Source organism: Mus pahari, chromosome 9, assembly GCF_900095145.1.
Source record: "Mus pahari chromosome 9, PAHARI_EIJ_v1.1, whole genome shotgun sequence".
NCBI lineage: Eukaryota > Metazoa > Chordata > Mammalia > Rodentia > Muridae > Mus > Mus pahari.
Genome location: NC_034598.1, coordinates 80,962,035 through 80,980,672, shown reverse-complemented (window position 1 = coordinate 80,980,672; position 18,638 = coordinate 80,962,035). Strand labels below are relative to the sequence as shown.

The 18,638-nt window shown below is 42.9% G+C and overlaps 1 protein-coding gene across 1 annotated transcript in view; it reads left to right on the top strand.

Annotated features, from left to right (window-relative positions):
- The window catches only part of Fgd6 (FYVE, RhoGEF and PH domain containing 6), a 108,825-nt gene that overhangs the window by 22,130 nt on the left and 68,057 nt on the right, over positions 1–18,638 (top strand). The window contains exon 3 of the mRNA XM_021204981.1: positions 16,453–16,600. Coding sequence (XP_021060640.1) covers positions 16,453–16,600 — 148 coding nt within the window. The remainder of the gene's footprint in view (positions 1–16,452; positions 16,601–18,638) is intronic.

Sequence of the window (18,638 nt, the reverse complement as noted above, 5' to 3'; positions counted from 1 at the left end):
GACTTTTATAGTAACTTATAAATGAAATTGATAGTAAAATGCATTGTTTACTTTTTTTTTTTTTTTTTGAGACCTGGTCTTCCTATATACATACCCTTAGCTGGCCAGGAGCTCTGTATGTAAAATTCACAATGAATCACTGTATCTGACTCATTTTTTACTTTAGTGGAAGTTCATTAAGCCAGCCCTTTTATTCTGACCCTTGAGAGGCAGAGGCCAGCAAATCTTGGTGAGTTTGAGGCCAGCTTGCTCTACATCTTGAGTTCTAGACCAGCCAAGGCTTTGGAGTCGGATCCTTTCTCAAAAAAATTAAAAAAAATAAAAATAAAAAAAAATCTGGGAGATGAAGAAGCGTAGAATCACCTCCTGTTATATTCATGCTTTAGGCAGCTCTTAACCTCTGGAAATGGCTTGTTGTTGTTCATGGATGTTTTTATTGGTACAATTATAGATTCAAATGAAGCAAAGAGATAATAGAAAGGGGGGGGAGACAGAGAAACTAAGCACACTTAAGTGTGGTCCCTTACCTTCATGGTAACATTTTATAAACCTTGTGGAAAAAGTATCATAACCAGGAAGTGACTTTGGTAAAATTCACTGAGGTTTAGGTTTCCTCAGATTCTGTCCTTGCCTTTTTAAAGACACCCACCCCTCTGTCACCTCTCTCCCCAATCCCTGGCCACAGCTAATCCATTGAAGACATTTCAGCTCTCCCGGTATATAAAATGCAGCTGTGCAGCTGTGCTGTCTGGCCCTTACAAACAGCTGTAACTGACATTTCTTTGGGTTCAGGTTTTTGCGATGATACACTTTTTCATTCCCTTGGATAAAGCCCTAACAGTACATTTACTTAGTTAATATTTAGTTTTATAAGAAATTATCAAGCCTCTTGAAATTTTATTATTCATTATTGTGTATATATGACTGTGTGTGTGCTTGTGTGTGTGTATACATGTCATGGTGTGTGTGTGTGTGTGTGTGTGTATACATGTCATGGTGTGTGTGTGTGTGTGTGTGTGTGCGCGCGCATGGGGTGGGGAGGACAGAAGACAACTTTGTGATTGGTCTTTCTCCTTCCACCTTCCATGGGATCCAGCGATTGAACTCATGTTATTAGACAAGCAGCAAGCTCTTTAGTATCTGAGCCATCTTGCAAACCCAGAAATTAATCTGGCTCTTTTCCAGAGCAAGGGCATCATGTTCCTTTCCCAGCAGCACTATGTGAATGGGGTGAGAGGAGGGGCCGGGGTCAAGTGTTTCGGCATGTTGGCCAATAGTAGGTGACTGTTAGTGACTTGTAGTTTTTAAGAGTATGATATGTGTGTAATCATTTCTTCCCTATTGCACTTTTAGTTTGCATTTCCTTGGTGGCTAATGATGTTGACTACTCTTTCACTGTCCTGTTTGTCATCTGTATATACATTTAGATGAAGCCACTTTATCTTTTTCTCTTTCTTTCTTTCTTTCTTTCTTTCTTTCTTTCTTTCTTTCTTTCTTTCTTTCTTTCTTTCTCAGGCTGTCCTTGGCCCTCTATACCTGTTCCCCCCCCCCGTGTGTGTGTGTTTGTGTGTGTGTGTGTGTGTTTGTGTGTGTGTGTGTGGAGAGCTGTTGGTTTGTTATATGTGTTATTATTTTTTGAAGAAATGATTTCTATGATTAGTTTATGCAGCTAAGGCTCACCGTCTTCCTACCCCGGTCTACTGAGTGTTGGGATCATATTTTCTATCCAGCTCAGCTCATCATTCTTTTTAAGACTTACTCTGTTATTAAACCTCATTGGCACCGCACTCGCTGGTGGATAGCATCCTAGCTCTGTACTTTAGTATTTAAGACCTTTTGTGCCTGGTCACAGTCAGCCTTTCAGGCTTCTGATCTTATTACCTCCTTCTACTGACCATGCCAGTTCCCTTTGTAAGGCTAACAGCCTTGCTACACTGCCCAATAAACTCCTTGCCCAGACATTATTTCCTACCCTTCTAGGCTTCACTCAGTGCCAGCCTTTAGTATACACTGGGGCTTACTCTGTCATTTCTTATTAGACAGGATATCATGTAGACTAGGTTGGCCCCAGACTTACTGTATGCCAGAGGATGACTTCAACCTGAGCTTCTCTTACCTTCACCTCCCAAGACCTGCAATGACAGGACTGGGCCACCACACCCAGTTTTATCCAGTGCTGCATGGTAAATGCAGGGCCTGGTGCCTGCCAGGCAAGCGCTCTGCTCACTGACTCACACCCTTGGCCCTTCCTCTTCTGACCCAGGAAGAGGAACAGATACACTCCTACACATACTTTGTTTCTTTCTATCCATCTATCCAGTTTCGTTTTTTCTTTCTGCCATTTCTCATTCCTAGCCGAGCTTTCTCTGTGCATGACTGTGTCTCTTGTAGAGCATGACTTTCGTGACCTTGGGAGGTGCCCTCTATCACTAGTGGTTGCAATGGGTCTTGGCAGATAGGAGACACTTAGTGAGTGCTAATTGAAGGAATGGATGTGGCCATACATTCTTGTCTCTCTGTGTCTTTGCTCTTTCTTGTAGCGTATTGTTTAGCATAGTGTTTACTGTACTTTTACTATATACCAAGCAGTACATGATACCCTGTTCCGAGGTGCTTAACGGTTACACAGCACTAACTTATCGTTCTTTTGTATGCTTCATTGATCTCCCTCTCCAGCCACAAATATGGGAGAATCAACACTGAGACATTACAAGCATCTGTGTCCAGTTGCTCCAGCTGGTACTGGCACACGTGAGGTGATTACGTCTGTGCAAACAGTAATGATGTTAAATACTGTTTTATTTGTGTGAGGTCAGAGTCTAGCTGCATTTTGAGTACACTAGTGTCCCACCGACTTGGCTTCCAGAATGCACAGGAAACATCTGTTAATTTGGAAGGCAGTTACATCGATTGGGAGAATTACTGCTGTCAGCTAAAAGTGTGTTCCTGTGGCAAAGAGAGTGAGCTAGTTCATAAGGAACATATGACTGTATTGTGGGAGGGTTAAACCAGAAGCTACTGGGTTCGCACCCCACTATTCCTCTTCCCCAGCACCGCAGAAGGAAGCCATCTTGATCTAAATCCCCACAGCAGAAGAACAGTTTCTAACCTTGTCTCATGTAGCCCTGTGCTCCTTTCTTTCTATTGTTCTAATAACACACGACGACGACCAAAAGCAGCGTAGGGAGGAAAGGGCTTACTTCACTGTGTAACTCTCAGGTCCCATTTCATTATGGAGGGGAGCCAGGACAAGGATATGGAGGTAGGAACGAAACAGAAGCCATGGGGGAGTGCTCTTACTGCCTTGCTCCTCGGGGCTAGCTCACTGTGCTTTCTTACATAACTCAGGGCTATACATCCGGGGGGGGGGGGCGGTCCCTGTCCCCAGTGAGATGAGCCCTCCATATCAACCACTGGTCAAGAAAATGCCCCCAGATTTGCCTAAAGGCCAGTCTAATGGACACACTTTCTCAACTGAGGTTCCTGTTCTCAGATGACTCTAGCAGGTGTCAAGCTGACAAACAAACAAAAATCAAGCAAACAAAACTAGGACAGACCTCAGGGTATCTGTCATGTACTATTCAGAAAGTGCAACTATAACCCTGACAAAACAAAAATTAAAAAAAAAAATCTAAAGATTGAAGCAATTCATTTTAAATAAAAGAACTGTCTGTGTCTTCCATATACTAAGAATAGGAGTGGAAAAAAATCTAGAGGAACTACATAGATTGTTTTGGAGTTAGCAACAAGTTTATCAGGATGTCTGGTGAGAAGACATTTGTGAAATCAATCAATCAATCAATCTATCTATCTATCTATCTATCTATCTATCTATCTATCTATGTGTGTATACATATATATGTGTATGTATACATATATGCACATATATGTGTATACATATACACATACATATGTGTATACATATATAGCATATGTGTGTATATATAATATATCATGTAACCAAGAGTAAAGTAATGAATGCTTCCTGCATGCTTGTGCTCAGCTTTCTTTCTATATTTATATAGTCTAGGAACCAAACTCGGAATGGTCCTGCCCACTTTTAGGCTGGGCCCTCCCACATCAATTAAGATAATCAAGAGGATCCCCAACAAAAGTGCTCATAGCCCTGATGTAGATGACCCTTCTTAAGGCGCTCTTCACAGTGATTTTAGATTGTGTAAAGGTAACAACTAAAAGAACCATTGCAACAACTTTCCTCTTAAAATCCTTGGTATTCTTTCCAGTTCTTGGGCTTCAGAGTAAGTTCTCAGTCAGCCTTCGCTACAGAGTAAGACCCTGTTTCAAAAAACTCATTTTTATAGAGTTGCAAAGTAGCACCTGGTGTCCTCCCAGCACCCAAGAGGCTCAGGTGGGAGGATCCAGGGTTCCAGGGAAGCTGAGGCTGCAGAAGACATCCTCCTCCCCCTTCAGATAGGCAGTGTGCAAAGAAAATTGGCCCCAATGCTTAGTGAAGAACATACAAGAAAACTCAGAAGGTCAAAAGCTTTCTGTGACTGCAAGAAATGGATTTGAACTCATTGACATAATATAATCTTTTAATAGGACAGAATTTAAATATTACAAAAATAAGCTTGTCTGATGCTAGAATTTTCTTTTAGGTGTGCTTTGATCTGTAGTCGTTCTGATTAACTGTTAATTCTTTAACACAATAAGAGTCTAAAAAGAGATCGCAGCCGCTTTTTTGTGTGTCACTGTATTGGGTTGATAACTTGTAGAGTGCTAAGCCAGGTGGCTGTTGTCCCACATGGAGGCAATCTGTGCCATCCAGCAAGACCTACCGGGATGCGGACGAACAAGGTAGCACTTCTCTAAACATTCCTTCTCACGGAGCCCGTTCAGAAAGGAAAAGTGTTTTGTGAATCTGTCATCATCACTCTCTGAGTGCATGTGTCCTCTGTGTGCCCACTGAAATCTTGTCCCAATAAGGATTTGTGTTGGTTGCTCTGCTGGAGCCCTCCAGGTGGATGCTGTCAGTCAACCCTGTGTTTAGGAATTCAGCCTGAAGGAGCTGGTGCGTGTTTCTATGTTACCGTATCGTCTGATGCTCTACTGCAAGCATTTCCTCTTCCTTCCATTTACTTTGCAGAATACAAAGAGTTGACCCTTGCTCTCGTCTGAGATAGAAGAGATCTAGGGTACTAGAAGAGTTCCTTTAGAGGCTGTCACTATGCAAAAAAACCTATTGCTGTGGCTTTATCAGACTATGGCAACATGGTCTGATTGGTTGGTTGGTTGGTTGGGTTTTTCTCATTCATGAGGGAGAACAAATGGGAATACCTGTCTTCAATCCGTTCTGCCATTGATCTTTCCTTAACAAATATTTAAAAAGAAAATGTTAATGAGAAATATTTAAAGTAATTGAGACTAGTCAACTTGGCAGGAAGAATGGGGATGCTAAAACTCTGTGTTAGTTTAATTATAAAAATTATATAGAACTTTTAAAATTTATAAAACAAAAGGTAAAGATTCTCTTCATTTCCCCTTCTTTTCTTTAATTGGTTTTGTTTGACTGTTGGTTTGTTTTTCTCTTCACTATGGAAAGTTTTAGCACTAATGGAAAGTTAAGGAGGCGTCACACTCTCTCTGGGAGTCTATTGTTTGATGAACAGGGAAAGAGAGACAGGCTGACTTAGCAGGATCAGAGCCCCATCTTCCTCTGCCTAGGTCTGTGTCCAACTCAAGGCCTGACCCACTGGCTGCTTGTAATCAGGGAGAGCAGTGTGTGCCACAGGCATACATGCATGGCGCGTGCTTCTGGCTGCTCATTATCCCTTGACTTCTCCACTGTTTTTAGAAGAAACAAGGGCACTCTGTAAAATGTTCACATCGGGAAGGAAATGAGCAACTTTGTTGCATTCATGGGATGTTGTTCATGACGGCCTTAGGCCTTTGCTGCTGTTACCATGCCTCAAAGTGATTATTACTATACAGAGAGAGACAAAGAGTGTGCTTATGAAATAGTTGAATGTCACCAAATGAGCCAATGTAAAGTGACTAAAATTCCTTTAGAAATAAGAGACAGTATAATGCAGAGCTTGAGGGTTCTATGTATGAGTAAGAAGCAACCCAGAAGCATCAAAACTGAGCAGGGAGCCCAGGGATGCGCTGCGAGGCTCACCAGAGTTCAGAATAGGAAGGAGTTCTTGACATGGATGCTTAGACCGGAGGGGAGCAGTTTCACATGGCTGATAACGAAGAGGCTCTTCTGAAGTCATCCTCTGTCTGTCTGCTTCTGGATGTTAAGTGTCTGCAACAGTCATGTTTTTCCCTTTAATATTGCAGATAATGCTACGTGGGAGAGGATAAAAGGACAGGCAGGTTAGCTCTCTGTACAAAAGCATTGTTTGTGAATTACTTACGTTGATTCCTCACAGAGTTCTATTGTCTCACTTTATGAATGAGAAAAACGGAAGCACAGATCAGTTAAAGACTTACCAAAATTTCATGAAACCGGTAAGTGCAGGCTGAGACCCAAACACCAGTAGTTTTGGTGTGGAGCGGATGTAATTATATGGCAGCCTAGCAATCCTTTCCCTTAAAGGGACAGTGGGAATTATTTTATAGTTGACAGGCCATAACTTTCCTCTTGTACCTATCCAGCTATACCTGTGTAAAACTGTACAAAAATGAGCATTCTTAGTTCCAATAAAACTTTGATATGTAGGCATATTCCTTCGATAACATAAACTTCATTTTGCAATAGGAAGTGAAGTGCCATTATTTCATTAAAGTGGAAAAAGCCTCAGAGACTGCATTTCAGAATTAAAAGTCTGATGTTGTATAGCATTTTCACATGTCAAATAGTCCTTTTTTTCTCCACCCTTTGAAAGGATTTTCACCCTTTGAAAGGATACTTAGCAAGCCAAACATGGCAGTGCACCATAATGCCAGCAGACGGGGGGTGGGACTGTCATTTTGAGCTTAGCCTGGACTAATAGACTCTGCATCACAAAAAACAAAACAAAACAAAAATCTTAACGTAGTAGGCTTTATAAAATAAGTGGCAGGTGAATAAACCTAACTGTACTATACTGTACCAATACTCAGATGGTAGGATTAAGTCTAATTCTTTCATGCAGTACATAGGTGAGGTTTGTACCAAATTCTGGATTTACTAGGGGTGAACCAGAGCAGATCCAGCGCTGGCCATTTTATCTCCTGATCAACCCTAATGTCTTTCTCTTCCGATAACTTTTTTGTTTTGCTTTGCCTTTTAAAAAAAAATACATTTTTTAAAACATTTTTTTAGAATTATTTTATTTTGTGGGATTGAGTGAGTGTTTTGGTTGCTTGAATGTCTGTGGTCTGTGTGCATGACTGGATCCTGAAGAAGTTAAAAAAGGCATTGGACTCCCTGGAACTGGAGGATGGACAGTTGTGGGTGCTAGGAATTGAACCCAGGTTCTCTGAAAGAGCAACAAGTGTTCTTAGCCCATTTTTTATCTCCAGCCCCTCCTTTGTTGTTGTTATTGTTGCTTTGTTGTTGTTGCATTTCTCTCCTCAAACCCTCACATATGCCTCTTCTTGGTCTTTTTCACATTTATGACCTCTCTTTTTCAATAATTATTACACACACTCACACACCATCTTTCCACTCCTCTTCTTCCATGATCCCTGGGCCTTAGGTGTAGGAGTTAGGCTATAGATGTGTTGCTTGGGACTAGGCTCCACAACTCTGCATGGTTATTGCTGTGGCTGTCTGCAATGGCCTCCATATGCTGCAGAAAGAAGTGTCTTTGACAAAGGCTGAGACCTACTCTTACCTGCTCAGACCCTGAAGATCAGTTTAAATCGTATTTATTTCTTGTCTGCTGGATATAATAGACATGCTAGCATTATTTCATTTAACTTTAATAGCAGGTGGTATTCTTTCCATTTTATGGTTGAAAGGAACATTTAATTAAAAAGCTTACGTAGCTAACCAGTTACATATAGACAAATGAGAGGGGCACCCTTGCTTCAAACACTAGTCTCTTTTGTCCTTCTTTGTGGAGGACAACCTTTCCTTTGCTCCTGGACATGTCTGATGTTATCAAGAAGTGCTTGGGGTCCTATTTAGATGAACCTGTATCTCCCCCTTCTTATGTAGATGGTTATTTTTACTTCCTGTACATTTTCCCTGACTCTGGTTTTAGAAGATGTTATCAGTTTGCTTTAACTGTTGTTTTTTGAGGGGGCAGTTCTCAAAGATTCTAAAAATAAACACCATTAGTCAACAGTATAGCTAGTGGGAGGCACCCTGATATGTGGGTTTGAGGGAGTGGTGAAAGTCTAGTGTGTTAGCACCACCTTGCTATAATTCCTGCTTTAAGAAGTATGACACAAGAGGATTGTGAGTTTGAGAATCCCAGGCTACATCACAGGACTCTGTTCTTAGACCAAAGAGTAGGTGAAAAAGGCTGGCTGTATATTAGTGGTGGAACACTTATCCCATGTGGACAAAGCCCTGGGTTCATTCCTCAGTACTGAATAAAAGTAAAGGAATGAAAGAAAACATCTGCCTGACTCCCATTAGATCTCTGGTTTTGAGAAAATAGGCCTGTGTCTCCAGGTACTCTGAGAAAGAATGTTCTATTTGGGTCTCTGGTGTTATTGATCCATTGCTGTTGTAGAGTAGTAGACATTTAAGAGAGATCTTTTCTGTCTCATACATATGGAAGGGAAATGAGTGTTGGAATTGTTCATAGGTATCTGTGAATAAGGAAGTAAACTCAATTTAATCATGAGTAACAATTTAACCCTGTCCCACATCACCTTCTTACAGGCTCCCAAGCCCCTTACTGTCCTTTTCCTTAGAGGGAAGTTTTAGGTAGGGTTGTAGTTTCTGTTAGGAACGAGAAGCTTAGCAGATCTGTATAAAATCTGGGAGTGAAAGCAGACACCCTTTGTGTTTGACGACTGTTTGCTGATAGATACTTCCCTCATGCTTTCTTATAGTGAGATCTGTGTGCAATGTAACAGTTAACATGCTATAACATGGAACATGGTTCCTACAGCAGGTTTATTATGATTGGTTTATTCGAGTAATTCCCTATACGGGTGGACAATATGGTTGTTTGGGTTAGTCTGAGGACCTTCTCCAGTAATACAAAGATAAGAAGAGAGTTTGGGGTTAGCCACTCAGGCACACTCACTTGTCCCCGATACCAAGGCAGAAATTGGGTCTTCCTTGTGTCCTTATGCTAATGCAGTGGTTTGTAACAAGTCACAATCAAAAGTACGACACATAGTCACATTTTCTCAAAGTCTCACCACCTCCACGGTGGCCACTGGGGTGGATTAGGCTTGAGATGACGACATTGGAGGAAGCAGCGTGGCACACACAAAAGTGACACAGGACAAGTCGTCACCCTGAGAGGAGCTACCCACAGGGCGAGCTTTCACTTTGGATCACTCTCACCTCCTGGCTGGCCCGGCTGCTGGCCCGGCTGCTGAATGCTAGATCTTGGCAAAGCAGCAGGGAGAGTGAGGTCTGGATTGCCAGTGCTCCTGGGGGCTGGAGGTAGATGGGTGTCTGATCTGCCTTGCCTCCCTGCCAGGCAGCTACTATTAGCAGCAGAAGTTCTTCAGGTCAGTCTCTATGTCATCCAGCCCACCTTAGGGCCTTTATGTGCACTGTCCCCCAGGATTCCAGCACTCTGGATGACTTGCTGGAGCCATTTCTCAAACTTAGCCCTTTCACACATCCCTGCCCACAGCAGCCTGCGCAGGGTACTGATTGTCATCGCTCTACAAGCCACAGTGTCTCCTGTAACATGTTACCTAAAGTATGCCACTCCTTCTCCCTCCCTTTTCTTGGTTCTTTGTTTCTAATCCCTCCTCCTCTTCCTCTTCCTCTTCCTCTCCCTCCTTTCTTCCTCCCTCCCTCTTTTGGCTTTGCTGATCTGCTGCTAGGGATAGATCACAGAGCCTTGCACACGGTAGCTAAGGGTTCTTACCTCTAAGTTGCATCCTGAGTCCTTACTTTCCTTTTAAGATGATGGTCCCTTTACCATGCATATCCTAAATCTTTTTCTTTATTTATTTAGGAAGGCCACATTTATAAATGAAAATAAAGAGAAAGAATAAGATAGTTGATAGTTTGATTATTTTAACCAATCCTAATGGATTGTCTTTACTTAGACCCTAGAATGATGAATAGTAGATACTTAACAGGCTATCAAATTGTTTTTTTTTTTTTTTTAAATAGAAGTAAAGGGTATAGTTGCCTTATTTTAAGTCCTGTCTGATATATCAGTAAGGTTTATGTATATGTGTAAATACACGTGAATGGATTTGCAAATAGGAAGTGACCTTATGTGGCCATCTCAGGCTCATTGTTTCTAGTGGCTCTTTTTTGGGCTAGTTCTAAATAAATGCATATTCTACCATGAAGAAGTAAAGGAAAAAATGATAGTGGGTTCACAATACCTAGAACCTTTTCAGTTTTCAATAACAGACACATGACAGGGGCTGGAGAGATGGCTCAATGGTTAAGATCACTGGCTGTTCTTCCAGAGGTTCTGAGTTCAATTTCCGTCACTCACAAAGCAGCTTACAACCATCTGTAACTGTAGTCCCATGAATTCCACTGTCTTTTTCTGGTGTGCACATGTATGTGCAGACAAAGTACCCCTATACATAAGTAAATAGATCTCTAAAAACGAAAAAAGAGCCAGGCAGTGGTGGTGCACACCTTTGATCCCAGCACTTGGGAGGCAGAAGCAGGCGGATTTCTGAGTTCAAGGCCAGCCTGGTCTACAAAGTGAGTTCCAGGACAGCCAGGGCTATACAGAGAAACCCTGTCTCAAAAAACCAAAAAAAGAAAAAAAAAGAAAAGAAAGACAGAAAGAAAAAAGGAACATCAGTTTTTGGTATGCTAATAAACTAGATTAGACACCTGTTTTATTTTATTGGTGGTAGCTTTATGATCAATAGAATGGTTTTCTGTTGGTGTTAACAGAAAGGTTTCAGGAAGTTTATTTTAAGGAATCATTCCTCCAAGCCTTACAAACTCGAAAACAGCAAGGTTGCTGATCTGAATAAGGTCGCTATTTTAGCTCAGTACTTGTTTTGGTGTAGACTTTTATAGAATTCTTTTCACTTCTAGGCTAGAAACAGCACAGACCTGACCTGGCTGCCTCCCAGCTTGGCTGGAGGTGGGGAGCAAGATACTGGACTGTGCTCAGCCTGGAGTTCCTTTACCATCTACTGGTGGTAGGCTGGAGCCAGAACTGATCCTTACTGGCAGGCCAGGGAGCCCCCCAATGAGATAGATGGAGCGCCATGGAGACATCCCACAAAGTCCATTCACCTTGGCATAGGCAGGCCACCAGTTTAATGGTTACTCTTTGGCCCCAGCTACTGACCTCTGGTGCTGTGTTTTTTGAAGCCATCAACTGGCTAGCCTTTGTTCTTGAGAGTTGGTGATGTAGCCCACTTGTACAGTGCTTGCCTAGCATGTGTGGCTTGTCTATTACTTAGAGACTTATGCCAAACAAGCCCCCTACAGACTAAAAGAAAGATGCAGTCTATGTATTCTTGTATTCTGAGAGCTAAAAGATTTCTGTGCTTGGGGTGTGTCTGTGTGTGTGTGTGTGTGTGTCTGTGTGTTTTGTTTGAGAAAGGATCTCTGAGTACATGCTGACTTCCGAATCTCCATGTATAAGGATGATCTTGAACTCCTAATCTTCCTGCCTTCCCCTCCCAAGTGCTGAGATTGTAGGTTGTACAACCATAGGATTTTTTTTTAAATTGTTTTTAAAGGTTACTATGCAGAAAATATGCAGACTCCTAAGCCTGGGGGTTGGATAGAAAATGAAGTGTAGGAACACATGCATACACGCATTCATGCGTAGAACTACCTTTCATTTGACATGTTGAGGTTTTTGTTGTTGCCTTTGTTTCTTTTGGTTTTGAGACAAAGCCTCACTATATAGGCTAAACTAGAACTCTCTAGCCTAGGCAGACCTTGAACTCACCATCTTTCTGCCTCTGTCTTCTACATGGATTTACAGGTATGTATTACTACAACTTTTTGTGGTATGGTCTTTAATAAAGTAATAATGAATGTGGATAACAGAGGTTTTGTTTTTGTTTTTAATGTAGCAAAATGAGTAGGGAATACAGCTGAATAGCAGAATGTTTTTCTGTCATGCTGTAGCCCTTGGTCCAGTCCCCGTCATCACTGAAAAACACAATGCACCATGATGCTTTCTTCAGAACTTCAGTCATCAGTGTATCCTGAGACTCTCCAGGGCTAGCCTGTGGACATATGTCAACATCTGTATGTGTGCACATATGTTCTTATGTATGTTTAAAAAGTGTATGTGTGTGTGTGTGTGTGTGTTGTTGTTGTTGTTGTTGTTGCTGTTGAGGATCAAATCCCGGGCCTCACGCATGCTAGGCATGGACCATATAACTGAGCTGCAATCCTAAATTCTCAAAAGCACATTTTTGAAATAGTTTTTGTATATTCATTTTTTTCTGAATGAAAAGCACTGTGTCCTGATCTGTTTGTTTGTTTGTTTGTTTGTTTGTTTGTTTTTTGAGACAGGGTTTCTCTGTGTAGCCCTGGCTGTCCTGGAACTCACTCTGTAGACCAGGCTGGCCTCAAACTCAGAAATCAGCCTGCCTCTGCCTCCCAAGTGCTGGGATCAAAGGCGTGTACCACCACTGCCTGGATGTCCTAATTTTTTTTTCAAAATATTTATTTATTTTATGTATATGAGTACACTGTAGCAGTACAGATGGTTGTGAGCCATTATGAAGTTGCTCCAGTCCCAAGATTTATTTACTGTTATATGTACATACACTGTAGCTGTCTTCAGACACACCAGTAGAGAGCATCGGATCTCATTACAGATGGTTGTGAACCGCTGCCAACCGCTGGAATTTGAACTCAGGACCTTTGGAAGATCAGTCAGTGTTCTTAACTGCTGCGCCATCTCTCCAGCTCCTATCCTGATCTTTTAAACTGCCAATATTGGCCAGAGGACAAGCAATATTGTACACAGATCTAACTTATTCCCGAATAAGGGTGTTTCTGCGTTGAGCTCTGGTTCAACTCTGCAGGTTTTATGTGTGTACTAGAGGATGTCAATGAAGTGTTTTCTAAGGAGGACTGTTGCTGTAAAGTTTTTATGTGACATTTGACATATTTTCCAGGGGAGGATGCTCTGTCCACAGAGAATCCAGCATGGGAAAAAAAAATTTAACTTTCTGTCCTAACTCTGTAAAGTGATTGCAGAGACCTTGGCACTTGGAATTGAAGAACTGTGCCTATCAGTAGGAGTTGATTTCTGGCTTTGTTTTCTCTTGGTCTCCTAGAAATCTGCCTCCTTCCAGGAGCCAATCTGACTTGGAAAGGATGGCTCAGGGAGGTAGTGTGTGTTCTGGCTGCAGCTGAATCTCCCTTAGCCTTTCTTTCTATCACTGCATAGGGACTAACTGAGCAGTAAGATGGGGAGGAACACTGCCCTGTTCCATTAGCCCACAAAACTGACAGTGTTAGGTGTTAACCTCCAAGGAAATACCCAGCATAGTTCGACAGGCCTGGCAGGCATTAGGAAGGACCCCAATCACATGATCAGGAGTTTAAAGTTACCTAGGTTGGTTGGAAGCTACAGTTCATTACGTGAGTAAACAATGTAATGGCTGAGTGTAGTTCATGGATGCTGCTGTGTTTGGACTGAGGTCACTTTCTTGGACCCTTCGAGTCTTCTGTTAGTTTTTTTGTTTCATTTTGTTTTTTCTTCCCTCGTACATCTATCCTTCCTCTCAATCCTGTGTAGCCAACTTCATCCTTGCCCCATTAAAAAATGGCGAAAAGGAGCTAGGTGGTGACAGACACCTTTAAGCCCAGTAAACGGGTCTCTGAATTTGAAGCCAGTCTGGTCTTCAGAGAAAGTTCCAGAACAGCCAGTTACACAAGATATTCCATGTCAGGCAGCATGCTGGGATTCAGCTGAAGACACGGTTATCTTGTGCTTACGTGTTAATGAGGAAAACTAGGGATCCTGTTGCCATTGGTGTGAGGTGCTTTAGGGTCCAGCAGAGACGAACAAGCTAATATGTGATGAGGGGATAGAGAGACTCTGGGAAGGTTTTAGTAAGCAACCTTTGGAAGTCCGAGTGTCCCACAGTTTCATGTCAGGAAGTTGGGATTCATGAAGTTCTGGTGTCACTTGCTGTGGTGATGGGAATGACCCAGGATCTTGTTCATGCTAGAAAAACACTCTGCCATTTGGCCATATTCTCATGTTTAAAGCTTCTTCCCCATGCTCTTAGCTAGAGACCTTTGCACTTTACTTCATCCCCGGAGCTTGGTTGGTTGCTGCTGTGTCCTGCTTTGATTTTAGAGTCCAGCTTGGCCTCAAACTCATGATCCCCATGTCTCAGCCTCCTGACTGCTAGGATTACAGATATGTGGCATCTCATTATCCCTGGAATTGCAGAAGAGATGCCAAGAAGTAGCTGTCTTCTTAATAAAGCCCTTTTAAGTGTTTGACTGAGGACCAGTTTCAGCTCTTAACCAAAATCAGTACCCCAGTTCTCCACCACATGTCACCTGACATCCCTGTGTCCAGAAGAGTCCAGAGGGGCTAATGGAAAAAGCCTTGCTATGACAGGACTTCTTGTGCTACTGGATCTTGACTTTCTAGATAATGCTGATAACTGCTCAGAAATGTAACATGTGCCAAGTGAGGTAGCAAGGCTCTGGAGACAATGGAAAGGGGAAAGCAGATGGGGTGGGCTCAGTGAGAAGACCGTTCCTTGGTTCCCAGCACAGCCAACATGCCGCCCCAACCCCCCAAGGTAAAGGTACATTTCCTTCTGTCTACGTGGATGAGCCCTTTGCTCGACACCTTGTTTATTTTTATTTATTCTTGCCAACGCAAACCAAAAACCAACAGCCCAGCCGAGTTGGCTCAGGTCCCTGATCCCAGACACAGCTAATTTTGTCAGTGATCTGACTGGAAAATCCCTGCCTCCCACCCACCCCAGGATGTGAGTCTCCTGCCTGTCCAGGCCACCTATGATAAAGGTGTGCATCCACCCCGTTGAGTGATAAGAGGCCCTAGCCAGTGAGTAACAGGAAGCCAAGTCTTTGGCGGTAGGAGGTGTTCCTTTTGGCCGTTTGCCTAGATCCCGCTCCTTTGTTGTGTAGCGGTTGAACTGCAGGACTGACTTCTGAAGCAAGTCTGTTATTCTACAGTGTAATCAGGACCTGGCAGAAAGTTTATCCTTAGCTTCTAAGATTCGCATTAGAAATTCTTATAATCTGGAGCTCCGGCAGCTAAGTGACCTGCCTGTGGCCTGAAAAGGGGCCACAGCAGGAATGGAAAGCAGATGTGTCCATTCTGCTGGGGTGTTCTTCCTGACAGTTTGCTTTGGGTCTTCTACTGGATTCACCTATTCTATTCTGCAGATGCTCTGAGTAATAATCTGATTTCTGGGTAACATCAAAAAGGCAGTTTGTTATCTGCTGAGACGGCTTTACACCATAGCCCATCCATGCCTGGTCTTGGATAGGCCGTTTGTAAAAGCATCTTGTTTCTGAGTGTGTACATCCTTTGCTAGCCGGATCCCCATCATCTGCCTGGGGAACTTTACTGTGGAATTCCCCTTACAGATTGGATTGAAGCAAACCTTGGCGAGGTCAGGCGGACAGGGAGGAACAGATAAGTGGCCTGGAAGTGCTTTCCTAGCTCCAGGAGAAGCTGAGTCACAGTTACCTGGAGGGCTGTTTCAAATGCCCTAATTAGGTGGCTGGGCTCTGTCCTGTTAAGTTTCTGTAGGAGGCTGGAGCCGGAGACCCTCTGAGTCTACTGTCTTGCTTACATCTTAAGCTGCAGGAACATGTCAGGGATAACTAGTGTGGTGGGCAGGTGGGGCGGTGGGCAGGTAGGGCGGTGGGCAGGTGGGGCGGTGGGCACGTGGGGTGGTGGGCAGGTGCTTCTCGGTACTCCTGCACTGTTGACTGCCACTTACATAAGCAGGGCTTCCTGAGGTTTATAGATTTGGCACTTTGTTGTTGTTATTGTTTCATTGTTGTTTTAAATACTGAGGCCCAAGGTCTCAACTAGTCTTCTAGTATACTCCCTGTAAGTCCTCCTAGTTTGTACCAGGAATCAGTACAGACTCAGCCTTCAAAAGGAAGGACAGGGGGAAGTGTAGATTGGAGGCTGCTGGGGAACTTGCAATTCACTCACCGTCCTGACATCATCCTGATGATGAATTTGTACTGATGTTAAACTTCAAGCACAGGTGAATTTGAGTTTATAACAGCTGAGGCAGAAAGGAGAGCTAATGTTATGGTTACCTGGCTCTTTCCAGTTCCTCCAAATCTCTTAGGTGCATTCTCTCACATGGCCAGGATAAGGGACCCAGTTCTGGTTTGCTTTAGCCAGCAGCACTTCTTTTTATTAATGGGCATTTTTCTTGATGCAGTTCTGGAACATCCCAGGAGGGGCAGGATGCTCTCCATCTTGGTCTCAGTGACCTGCCTTCTGACGAGGAAGTCATCAATAGTTCTGATGAAGATGATGTCAGCTCCGAGTCCAGTAAAGGCGAGCCAGACCCCCTGGAGGATAAACAGGTATGTTTCAGTCATTAATTATTTCTGCTTTTATTTTTCTTGGCCTGCCGCTGCATGGGAATGCTGCTTGTCTCCCTGAAAGGAAAACAACAATAGCAACTGTAGCGAGAGAGGTAGTCTGCAAAGGCTTTTGCAGCTTAAGTTTGTTCCTGCACCTACAATGTTATGTATCCAACTCTGCATCCCCTGAGGATAATTTGGTGACTTTTGAGAAATGAGTTTTACTAATGTTTACTGGCTTTTTATATATGCATGTATATATGTGGGTATTGGCATATATGTGCATTGATAATGAATCTCTCTTAGGGATTTTTCTTGTCCTGCTACTAATTCTTACCTTCTTTGTTGTGGGTGTTTGATTGTTTTATTTTATGTGTGTGGGTATTTTCTACCTCAAATCCCCTGGAGTAGTTTGAGTTACAGACAGCTGTAATCTGCCATGTGGCTACTAAGAATTGAACCTAGGTCCTTTGGAAGATCAGCCCCTGCTCTTAAACACTGAGCCAACTCTCCAGCACGTACATCTGTGTGTGTGTGTGTGTGTGTGTGTGTGTGTGTGTGTGTGTGTGTGTGTGTGTGTGTGTGTGTGTGTGTGTGTGTGTGTGTGTGTGAGAGAGAGAGAGAGAGAGAGAGAGAGACAGAGACAGAGACAGAGACAGAGACAGAGACAGAGACAGAAAAAGTATATCCCTGTTTGGCACTGAATCATAGCAATCCTCCTGCCTCAGCCTTCTGAGTCCTGAGATTATAGATATGTGCTACCACACCAACCCAGGGGAGTTGATAAGTTTCTTGAAAGACGGAAATTATATGCATTGAGGCTTGATAACATCTTTAAAAAATAACGTAAAATATACTTACTATGTGGGTGGATGGGGAAGCTTGCTGCAGTGAGCACGCTTTTGTGCTACAGTGGAAGTGTCAGGATACATGTGGCAGGAGTCTGTTCTTTCCTTCTGTCATGTGACCTCCAGATTCAATCTCAGGTTGTCAGGCTTGGCAGTGAGTGTCTTTACCCACTGAGCTATCTCGCCTGGTGTTTGATTATGTCTTTTTCAGGACAGAATAAAGATTGTCCTTTGTACTGGTTAATTCCCACATAGGTGTGGCAAAAAAACAAACGTAAGGGAAGAAGGGTATATTTTGGCTCACAGTTCAGGGCCCACCAATCATGCCAGTGGGAGTTTGAGTCTGGGCACGCCTAGTGCTAGCTTCCATCTTGCCTTCCCTTGTATTCAGCCCAGGACTCCAGCCCATGGAATGGTGCCGCCCACCTACAGTGAAGGTGGGCTTTCCCATGTGAGCTAAGCTAATGGGGATGGTCATAGGGTTATTATTGCTGTTAGGAAATGCGGTGACCAAAAGCAACTTGGGGAGGAAAGGGTTTATTTGAGTTACACATCCTGAATCACAGTTCACTGGTGGAAGCCAAGGCAGGATTAAACATGGAGGCAAGGGGCTGCTGATGGAGAGGCCTTGGCTTGCTCCTCATGGTTTGCTCAGCCTTTCTTTTAGCACCCAGGACTACTAGCCCAGACTACTACCTACAAAGGCTGGGCCACGTCAATCACCAATTAAGAAAATGGCCTGCAGCCCAGTCTTATGAAGACATTTTCTCAGGTGAGGTTCCCACCTTTCAGATGACTCCATTGCGTATCAAGTTGACTTAGCTAGCACAGGGACAATCCTTCATAGGTGTCCCCTGAAGTTTTTCGTGTGTGTTACTCTAAATCCTGTCAAAATGACAATGAATATATTAACTATCTCACAGTTACTAATATAATGATCAATTTCTTAAAATAATCCTCTGTGTGTGCATGTGTGTGATATGTGTATGCATTCATACATGTGTGTGTGTTATGTGTGTATGTATTCGTGTGTGTGTGTGTGTGTGTGTGTGTGTGTGTGTTTCTGAGACAAGAAGATTATCCATATGTTGATAAAGGTTTAGGATGTGTGATAGGGAAATAAATACATTGTGTTAAATTCATTTTTAGTTTCCTAGAAACATCTGTATGTTGCATATGAAATCATACCT